This window comes from Chelon labrosus (assembly GCF_963514085.1).
Source record: "Chelon labrosus genome assembly, chromosome: 18".
Taxonomy (NCBI): domain Eukaryota; kingdom Metazoa; phylum Chordata; class Actinopteri; order Mugiliformes; family Mugilidae; genus Chelon; species Chelon labrosus.
The window spans coordinates 11,184,922-11,196,180 of record NC_140351.1 but is presented as its reverse complement, the minus strand read 5'-3'; the positions used below and the strand labels follow the sequence as shown (position 1 = coordinate 11,196,180).

The following is an 11,259-nucleotide window of genomic DNA, read 5'->3' as shown; positions in this document are numbered from 1 at the left end:
ACTTTGCCATTGTGTTAAGGCACATCTTAAGTTTGATTTGTAAGCATGCTGTAGCTTGTCTCGTTATTATAATTACCAGGAGAGAAAAGCTGCTTTTCATGCCTGTCTTCCTATATGAGGAGAACAAGTATAGCTGCCATGTACCTCTTTAATTTTCTTCCTACAGTTAAACACTGAGAATCAGGTTATTTTATGACATGTCAAAATATTTTTGGACTGAGTTCGAACTGAGAGCATGTCGCTTAATCAGACAGGCAGGCCTCCATCCCAAAAAACAGAGAGCACACCAGCATGTGCAGATCTACTGCTGCTGTGTATAACCACCTAAACTGTAAAAAATTTAATTCCTCTGCAAAAGCATACGGTATAAACTCTGATCAGCAGCACTGTAAATGTGCTGACAGTATACCACCTAATCTAACGTGTTAAAAAAACAACAATAGTTTTTGTGTTTTTTAAGGACTGCTTACATATCTCTGTGTCTAAAATTAAACTTAATTCATGGCAAGAAATAAAGAAATAATTTAAAAGTAATCTTAACAGGTCTGAGAAACCTTTAACTTCAGTACTCACAATGTGAATTATTTAAAAATAAAGTATATCTAAAAACTATAACTTTTCCTTTGATTAAATGCGTATTTAGTTAAACTAGAATAAAGTCCAGTAAATATACATAAAATAATTCCAGCCAGCAGTTAGCGTTAACTAACAAGCTAGTACGTAGCTAATTAGCTAACGTTTCGTCAAGGTTTTGAAGACAAACGTTTCTACTACGTATTTTAGGTAACTGTTTTAAAGTAACTCAAGATAATTCTCGCACTAGCTAGTTACAAACATGGATTAAGCTACGTTTTTCAATTTAAAATCATTAATTTCTTACCGCAATCTGAAGTGAAACTTCACCAGGAAGTTCGAAAAAAAGCTTTAAAGTGATTGGTCAGCAGGATGGCTTGCTTGTGGCTTGTCCAATCAGATAGCTCGTACCATTGTAGGCAGCACCTGTTGTTAAATGGCACCTTTTGAATATGATATTTCATCATTTATATCTTATTGTGTCTTCTAATTTAATGAATCACACACTGTACATGTTAAAACTCTGATAACAAATATAGAATTCGGTGAACTAAAGAGACGATAACTGCACATGTGCATACAACGAAGGAGTACCTGCGATTTATCTTTTTCTTGGTATCAATCTGTTGGCTGTGGTATTGACAAGAAAAACAAGGCCATGTACTGATAGTATTAATACAAAACTGTTAGAGGTGAGGTGAAAAGGACAGGGAGTTAGAAAAACAACACCTGAAATCTTTGCTTATCGTGCCGTAAGCTGGCATTGCGGTGGATAAATCAGTTTTTATAGCAGTTGACATTTAAGTTTTCCATCTATCAGTCGGGTTTTTTGGGTCAGCTGTCTGATAAATGCAACCAGCTGAAGGACTTCACAATCTCGAGTAAATATGACCCCTCTCCCGAGAACCGTAAAGTCTGCAACAATAAACCAGCTCCACACACAGGTTTACCCGCTTCCTCTGTGACCTTTGACCTCTGATAGCACAGGTCAATGTGAACTGTCAACTGCAGCTTTGTGATGGGTTTACTCCCAGCCATGTGAAACACAAACATGAGATAAGAACATGGAAGTTTGCAGTTTATGGTCAGTAAAGAACTTAAAATGGGTGTAAATCATACTGTATGCTTCTCAGTAATATAAAGATATGATTGATTTCATTTGAACTGGAAACATTTTATTATTCTGGCTGATGTTTTACTAGATTCAAGAAAAAAAGACTTGTATGGCAATTAAAAAATAGAATTCATAAAATGTGATTTAGCCTGTTCAGCCAGGTGTCGGGGTGCCACCTGCAGTGCATATTATGAAGCAACTCAGAAACTAAAGCTATAGTATGACTGTGGTGCATAGTATAGCACCATCTCTCATGCAATGCAGACAGACAGACAGATTTTCACACAGGTAAATAAAGAAGCACTTTCTTCTTATATTTTATTGTTATTATTCTAAATATAAAACCCATTGATAGTCTTCACCAGTGAGAGTGGACCGATTTAAGTATCAGTGCTGTTGTTTATCTACAGGCTTCAATACCACTCATATAGAAGAGCGGCTGACTTTATTCAGCTTTCCACTTATAACATTGCTCACATAATGGTAAAAGAATAATTCCTTCTCATAGTCATATTCGAAAAGAACAGAGAATTGTTTAAACTCCATCTGATGAGGGAGAAAAACCAAACACGACTTGGACTCCATGTTAAAGGTTTTTAAGCATTAAACTTACGGAGTCATAGGTCTATAGTTGCCTTTGAAAGCTTATAAATCAGTATCTGTGCTCATTCCACCTCCACATCTTATACACAACCATGAATACACTGTGTGAAAAATAAGTGACATAAAATTCACAACATTCAGTCTGTACAAGGCAAGGTTGTTTTGGGTTGCAGAGTAGTAAAACATAAAGATTTTACAGAGGAACTTTGGATAATGTTTGTGGAAAAGCATCTGTTTTGGCTGTCAGTTTAATGCGCTGTTAATACAATGAAGGCAAATGCAATTTTCCTAAGTGATTTATTTCATTTAAGTTCCTCTATAGTTGAGTAAATATAATAAAACAAAATTAAATGAAAATCAAGATAGCATTAGTACTCCATTAAGGTCTGAATACAGTTTCATTTTCCAGATAATATGCCCATCAGAGATTATTTATTTTTTTGTCCACTCCTGAATTTAGTATCAATAAAAACATACATGAAACACACATTAAAAAGGAAAGTCTTAAATGAGCTACAGTAACCTGCATGTTTCTGGTGTTATCGTCCATTCTATTCCCATCAACAAGAAGGTAGATCTTTCACATTTATATAATTAACTAACACATTTCGGATACAGATACTCTTGTTCTTTGGTAAAAATTCTTCGCTTTGAAGGCTGTCCAAGCAAAGAGAATATGTTCAACACCGAAAACAGCTGCACAACAGACGTCTACATTCAGTGTCTGCCAAGAAGTAGTATATTCGGTTCATTAGGGCTAACATAACAGTCCTGCATTAAATTTTCCTTTCATGAATGTTTATGGTATTTATGGTATTCAGCATTCGTTTCAAATAACTGTTTTCATTGTGGAGACTGCGATTTGTTGTACTACTGAAGTGACGCATGTTCCTAATATTTTGGCATTTCAATCAGTGGGCCAGGCTAAACAACAGAAACACTTTCGTGTTCAATTCAGTCCAGTTTAACACCAACTCAGCTCAACATCAACTGAACACTGCACCAGTCATGAAGCAAACATTTAGTGCAGGACTGTTATGTTAATGTTTTGGCAAGTGAGAATAGACTTTGTATTTTTAAATGAATGATTTAATTTGCAGCCTGTTTAATCATATGAAACTGACACTGAGAGTAACAACTGTGCTGTTGATGCAGGTTTCTCTTCCACAAAGGTTTCATCAGGCACTGTTTCATGTGTGTGGCTGTGAGCTGAAAAAATGTTGAGCATCAACACGAATGCAGACACGACAGAAAAAAAATTTAACAAAAAATTAAAAACTCCAGGAGGCACACAAGAACTATTTCACCACAGAAAGATCTGCAGGCCTCAAGTTCAGTCCCCGCAGCAGAATGATATGTCTATAAAAATGTCCTTGAATTCCTGCAGTCTGACTCATTCTGAATACCTCAGTTCTCAGAGTCTTCATAAAAACACACACCGCTTTCTGTTCCTGGTCAGAGCATGGTGGTCTCAGTCTGCAGGATGGACTGGGCTCGGGAGTTCCTTGGAAACGGAGCTGAGTTTTCAGTGCCGTTTCGGCTCATTGACGTAGCGTGAAGCCGGTAGTCACGTCCCACGTAGCGCTTCAGAGATAAACTCCTCCAAGTCCTCCTCAACTCGCTCTGAACCTTTTAAAAATAAAAGTTCGGTTACTCTTTATTTTGTTTTCCAAAACATCTAAACTATGTAAGAAAAACTGTGTACGTGGCTCACCTCGCTGTTGAGGAAACAGTAGAGCACGGCGACGATCAGACCCTAAAAAAACACACAAGCAACATTTTTATGTTTCAGACTGCAACTTAATTTAAAAAAATAACAGTCTCCCATACCAGAACATTAACGAGTTAGGAGAACAACAAACTCAGCATTGCTTTTGTAGAACATTGCAGGAGAGGAAGTCACCTTCTAAACTCAAAACACCTTCATGGGACAAAGACCTCATGATGTTCTTAAACCTAGAAAATATTAAGTATAACTTTAAGGGGTGATTCTGGGCCCAGTTTGGGGCCCTATGATGAACTACATAAATAAATTAAAAACACATCAAGATAAATGAGGCACTCACAATTGAAGCACACTCACAACTATCAGTATAACAATCATTACATTAAAAAGGAAGGTCTGGCATTTCTTTTATGCATAAATTCTATGTGTGTAGGTATTTGGGAGACTTTATGTTTTATAAGGATCTTATATGTGAAATTGCACCTATTATAAATGAATAAACACAATTTATTCCCCCCGAAAAGAAAAATATGACTCTTATTCTTGATACTCTACCAAGCTGAACCCCAAGGAAGGTCTGTGAAGTGATTCAGTAGAAATCGTCATGAGTATTTAAAGAAAATTAAAAGGGCTCAGGGTTATTTTTCAGTATCTGAGTGTGCATTTGTTAATATCTTGACAAAATGCTGCAAAAACATATTAAAGTTAAAGCCAGTGTTAGATCTACAGATGTTCTTGAGCTCTGGACTAAACCTCACTGCTCTAATATACATTCTCATTTTTGGTTACTGCATGTGTAAACAATTGGGTTTCTTATGGGTTATCAAACCTTTAACATCTGACCAGTCATTGTAGACATTTTTGTTTTTTTGTCCTGGATTTCAACTATTGCTGATGATCTCCTTTCTCTTTGTCCCTAGAGTTTGTATATATGTATTACGTATTAATGTACATGAGGGCTGCTGCAGTCTCATGGTACCTGATAGGATCCGAGGCCGAGGTCAAAGATGATCATGATTTTCTTCGATACATTATTGTCCATCTCCATAAGGTAGAAAAACAGCACATAGTTCATCCCAAACAGAGGGATCAGCAGGAGGGTGGACTTAGCCAGACGTCTGGAAAACGCACATAGATGTCAAAACAGTTAATAAATGAAGGAAAAGTAGAATGACTAAACCTTAGCTGAACAAAAAACTGTGCTGAGAAAAGTGTTAAGTGTAAAGTGCAGGACATTTTTATTTAAAAAATAAATAAATCAGAAATAGCATGCATTTTAATACAATACAAAAAACAGAAAGCAAGCTGGGTGAGAGATGTCCCAGTTGAAAAACACAGTCAGCTGATAATACGATAATGACTTTCTAATGTGCGGAGGACATAAGATACGTCTGCCACGGCTGTAAAATGTTCATAAATCTAATCCGTAATAGCTCAGGGATAAAAACAGATTCCTAAGTGTACCTGTACTGAGATTGATCATTTCCCCCGACGTCAGTGCAACGCAGTTTCTGTATCAGGATACGAATGATGCTGATGAACAGAAGGAAATTGATCTGTGGAGAAACACAGCAGAGGCAGATTCACTTTAGATTTTTGCATCCTGAAAATTTGCAGAAAGTGTTTTTAAAACCACGCCGCTTTTACATTTAGGAAAAGCTTATCGCCATAACTGGTCCTTGTGTACAAGTGATAATTACGTGTTTGATATTAAATAAATAATCTCAATCCCTCCCATTTAGTTAAAAGGACCATTTGATTGACTTGTAATCGCATGCAAGTTTGTATTAATGTGCTTTTAAATGTCACCCAGTCCATTAGTATAACCTTCCCACATACAATCCCACAGGAAGCAATCATGTCATCCATAATTAATCACGCAGATCTGTACCCATGCCAGCAAGTAAAAAATATAAAAAGATACTCAGATTAGAAAGTTAAAGTTCAGGATGACAACTTCTTTTGACTGATCATCTGCTGGGAAACATGTTTCATGTAAACTACAGACTGAACCTTATCTAACACTTATCTCAGTTTTTATTTGTTTTCTCCGTCACTGAAGAGACAGTTTATAAATGCAAGTATCAGATGGTGGAAGCACTGAAATATCTAGCATGAAGGAGTACTGAGATCATAGTTGAATTAAAGTAAACAGCTATTAGCACAAAATCCAAGTAGACATTGACCCATTTCATTGTGACATTCAGGATGTCCATAATGTTTATTCAGCCTCTGCCACTCCAGCTCTGCTTATTTAACTTTGGCTGGTTTTCATTAAGTTTAGGTAAAATAAGGGTTTGTCTTGAAAGATGACTTCTTTTAATCACCGGGTAACTTTTACTTCTTTTCTCTTTCCGTATTTGCTGCAGAACAACTTGCATTTAATGTATACCTATGAAAATAGTCATGTGGTTATGCAAGGTCTTTAACACAGTTTATGACAAGGCGCCATGCAGCAAAAAACGAGAATAGTGAAGTGCAAGTTCCTCAAAATTAAACTAAAAATAAGGGCGACACAGTGGTGTGATTTTTAGCACTGATGCCTCACAGCAGGAAGGTTCTGGGTTTGAATTCTGGGGCCCTTCTGTGTGGAGTTTGCATGTTCTCCCTGTGTCTGCGTGGGTTCTCTCCGGGTACTCCGGGTCCTTCCCACCGTCCAAAGACGTGCTCTGTTAATTGGTGATTCTAAATCGGCCGTGGTGTGAGTGTGAATGGTTGTCTGTCTCTCTGTGCTAGCCCTGCGACACACTGGCGACCTGTCCAGGGTGTACCCCGCCTCTCGCCCAATGACAGCACCCCCGCGGCCCTCCAGAGGACAATCGGTTACAGAAGTAAGATTAGTTCTGTGCCACTACTAAACACTAAGAAGTCTCGGCAGTGGTATAAACTGAGACCAGACTCACAATGATAGACGCCATGATGGGCCAGTTGATCAGTCTGTCAGGGACGGGGTTGTCATTCATCTCCCAACACCTGCAAGTAAGAAATATTTCAGGGAAGTTTTTAGTATTTATCCAACAAGAGATCATGACAACAACGTTAAAACTTTACAAATACTTTAGTTCACCTCGTGTCCTCCAGGTTTATCCTACATATGGTCCACGCCACCATGAAAACAAAAGGGATTCCTGAAAGACAAAGAGAGAGAGAGAGAAGAGGAAGAAGACAGGAGTCTGTTTAGATTCTCTGCATGCCAGAACATCCTCACAGGGTGCCACACAGGAAACATGACATTTGTCTACACACGCACACACATGCATGTACATTAAGCAGCTGGCGCTAAACGGTGGTGCATTAGAGAGGAAGCGTTGGTAAAGCTGTGATAGATGATGGAAGGAGGTGTCACACGGCAGCAGCTGAGACAGGACGGAACAGAGCGAACACAGAGACCAGGAGACTGTTTACTGGACGACCTTTCACTAAAAACAGCACTCCACTTCACCAGCATGACGCACTCTCTGTGTCCGTGTGTTTATGAGACATCTTATTTTTTTTGTGCAGAAACATGGCAACTAACAGAGAGCTTAGATCTACGGGAGGGAGGCTTCAAAATTAAGTGCAGAGCTCAACATATTCAGTGAATTAAAATGAATTATTATCTTAAATTGTGAAAAGAAAAAGCAGATAAAAGTTTATTTTATGGTTTTCTGGCTTGTTTAAATGATTACACCTACACCTGGATGAACTTTGCTGCAACAGACATGGATCTAGAGAGAAGCTCAAGAGATGAGAGTGAATACAGATGCAAACAAGCAACAACAAGGACATGCTTAGCTTAGCTTAGCTTAGCTTAGCTTAGCATAAGGATAATACGTGGGGCTAAATCTTTTGCTGGAGTGACTGCGCAAACAAAATCTACATTTTAATGAATAAACACAAGATGTGCTGATGGCTTTAGACTGAAAGGCCGGCTGTTGGCTAATCTATGCTAACCTACGCTAACCTGGCTGCTGACTGAAACTTCATTTGAAAAGTGTTTGTTCATCTAAAATTTAGTGAGATATTGATGTTTTTCTCAAAATGTCTCTTTGCATAGCAGCTTTAAACAATGCCACCGTGCAAGTTATATATTTGTTTAATCATGAACAAATCTCAAAATTAGTTGGTGTACATGTGCTGTTTGTTTGTTAATTCATCTCAGGCTAAGAGCACACTGAATAATCTCTTGTTCCTCTTCCTCTTTTGGTCAGACAACCACAGAATTGACAGTTTTCTGACTTGTTTTTATACGTATCTACATCCTGAGACACAGATTAATTTAAATAAACTTGTGTCTTTGCCCTCATGGAAACAGTTTGTTGCCGTGTCAACTCATTTCAGAAATGAACTGACGTCTCGCCCTCTCTTTCCACTTTATTATCTTTAAGTAGGAAAATGTATTTTATTCCACTGATACGTCAGCCACAATGTGGCTGCACAGCAAAACTTAGGCTATAAATGACCTAAATCAAATTATGACGCTGTCCTTGCGGCCTACCCCAGCCGATGAGCATGAAGATGGAGAGGCGGGTGGAGTAGGTGTGGATGACGAGGAGCAGCATGTGCAGGTAGAGACCCTCCACCAGCAGCCAGAAGAAGTTGGCCATGACGAAGTAGTTGAAGAACACCAGGCTGGTCTTACAGCCCATCTACAACAACATCATAAAACTTATGTTTGTATCTCTTGTATGAAATAGTAGAGATGCATTGCAGTCAGCATACACATTTTAAAATATGATGCCTCTTCATTGTTGGTGTTGAAGCAATGTTCTCATATACTTGATGCAAGATGCCTGCAGCTATCTCAATTTAGTGCCGACTGCATCAGAACATACAGTAATGTGAAAATGTTGTAGGTACTTTAGATGTTTAGGTCCTTATCCGTCACACAAAATATAATTAGGAGGCTTTTAATTGGTCTCAAAGTCAATTCTGTAGTAAGAATCCTGCAACAGATGCTCTGGACTCAACAGAAACTGGTCTGTGGAACAAGCCATCAGGCAAAAACTGTGAAAATTTAAAAATTACCTGCTATTCTCTCTCACAGTTTTATCTAGAGGGCTCAAGCAAACCATCATACAGCAGCAGTAAATGCTGTCATAGAAACACTTCAAAGTTATTCTGCATTTCTGCATGAAAATCATTCAAAACTTCTGCAGATTTTTCCTCTGATGATGATTCATTTTCTTTATTCAAGAAAATCATTCATCTGTTCATATCTGTGAGTTGCAAAAGTAATTGATTTCAGTGTTTTCAGTGTTCATGGTGTGACCCTCATGTGCAGCAGTAACCGTAACTAAACGTTTCCGGAAACTTCTGATCTATAGCGGCTTGGAGGAAGTTTAGCCCATTCTTCAGTATAGAACAGTTTCAGTTCTGAGATGTTGGTGGGTTTCCTCACATAAACTGTTTGCTTTAGGCCCTTCCTCAACATGTCTGTTGTAACAAGGACATTACCACCCACACGTTTCATGGAAGGGAAGTGTGTTTAGTCTCCAGACATGAGTCTCTTATTTAAACTAAATAATTCTACGTTGGTCTCATCTGTCCACAAAGCATTTTCCCAGTAGTCTTCTGGCTTGTCCACATGACATTTAGCAAACTGCAGACTGGCAAAAATGTTGTTTTTTGGAAAGCAGTGGCTTTGTTCTTGCCACTCTTCCATGCACACCATGGCTGTTGGTGATGCTGATGGTGGCTTGATGAACATTAACATTAGCCAATGTGAGAGAGGCCTATAGTTGCTTACAAGTTCCTTTGTGACCTCTCCGACACTTATGCGTCTTGCTTTTGGAGTGATCTTTGTTGATAGGTCACTTCAGTGGAGAATACCAGTCGTCTTAAATCGCCTCCATTTGTTCACAACCTGTCCAGCCTGATGAGCAACAACAACTCTTTTTCCTGAGCTCTTCAGAAAGCTCCTTTGTCCGTGCTGTCATACACAGACAAATGCGTTGTGAAAACCAGACTTTTTAAAGAAAACCTGGCACTGGACGACACCTGAGTCCCAATATATTGAGTGGAAAATTAACTTGTATTCTAAGAGATGCACTTCCTTTTGCATGTCACAGATATGTAATATTGGCTCATTTTCCTGAATAAACAAATACACAGGTAGAATATATTTCGTTTCGTTTGCTGGATTGGGTTCTCTTTGTGTGCTTTAAGGATTTGTGTGAAAGTCTGCTGATGTTTTTCAGTCATTTTTATGCAGAAATGTAGAAAATTCCGAGGGGCGCAAAAAGCGGTTCACTGCGTGTTTGGTGTGTTTGAAAGGTCACCAGTGATGGTTGCGTGCTGCAGTCTGTGGTTTCATCCGCTGGGAAGAGCAGGGTGTCTTTGGTCAGCACGGCAACGGCACGCAGCATGAACGACACAAATAAGTTCAGATGGATGTAGTTCCTCATGCAGTGGAGCCTCCTGCACATGCACACACACACACACAAACACACACACACACACACATAGAAAGACATGTGGACAAGTGTGTTTACAGAGAGTGTCGGGGTGTGAATCTAGTGAAGGATGTGGTATCTAAACACGCTGATAGCAGCCGAGTGAACAGCTGGAGTCGATCCAGGCCGAGCTGCAGAGGAGTCTCACGCGGTTTATAACAAACTGTTATCACCCTCTGCATGTCACATGGCATGTGTGCGTCTAAGAGTGTATAAATAGACTTATGTTATATAACCTGAGTGGTCCTTAATGCATCCTGAGTTAATTTATCCAAGTTATCTTGACTTCTCAGGGCTGCTAAAGGTTAAGGCCTCTTCACGACAAGTCAATGAATGTTAGAGCCGTGCACACGGGCTCGACTCTAAACTGTCGACAGCAGTCTTTAATGTTTATGTTTCTTAACTTAGAATAAATACTTAAGAAGTCCATGTTTATGAATTAACTTCGCAAGAAGGTGAAATATACTTGAGCCTTCTTCATGATGATTTATGGTAAACAGAATATTAATATGTGCACTCATTTTATTGTATTTCCTGTGACAGAAACGCCTCAAAGTAGCAGATACTGAAACCATTTTTCATGCCTATGTTACTTTATCCGGAGTGGCTTAAATATTACTGAAAGGCGGCAGCATTTAGATTTTAATAAGAAAGTTTAGAAACTGCGGTGCACTTTCAAATTACTTATTTACAAAGAATCCCAAAGTTACATGAGTGGAGCCATTTGATTTTAGTGCGTAAAATTCAATGTTTATTTCACGGTGATTACATTAAAGAATGAATGTATGAGATGCTTATAATGTGAAATA

General features: G+C 38.6%; 1 protein-coding gene across 1 annotated transcript in view; it reads right to left on the bottom strand.

Annotated features, from left to right (window-relative positions):
* Nucleotides 1-1,190: 1,190 nt before the first annotated feature.
* LOC311503493 (vasoactive intestinal polypeptide receptor 2-like) overlaps nt 1,191-11,259 on the bottom strand; it is a gene marked incomplete at its 5' end in the record, with an annotated part of 36,363 nt that continues 26,294 nt past the window's right edge. The window contains 8 exons of the mRNA XM_084566238.1: nt 1,191-3,919; nt 4,005-4,046; nt 4,996-5,134; nt 5,481-5,572; nt 6,920-6,989; nt 7,084-7,144; nt 8,494-8,644; nt 10,277-10,415. Coding sequence (XP_084422364.1) covers nt 3,746-3,919; nt 4,005-4,046; nt 4,996-5,134; nt 5,481-5,572; nt 6,920-6,989; nt 7,084-7,144; nt 8,494-8,644; nt 10,277-10,415 — 868 coding nt within the window. The 3' untranslated portion in view covers nt 1,191-3,745. The remainder of the gene's footprint in view (nt 3,920-4,004; nt 4,047-4,995; nt 5,135-5,480; nt 5,573-6,919; nt 6,990-7,083; nt 7,145-8,493; nt 8,645-10,276; nt 10,416-11,259) is intronic.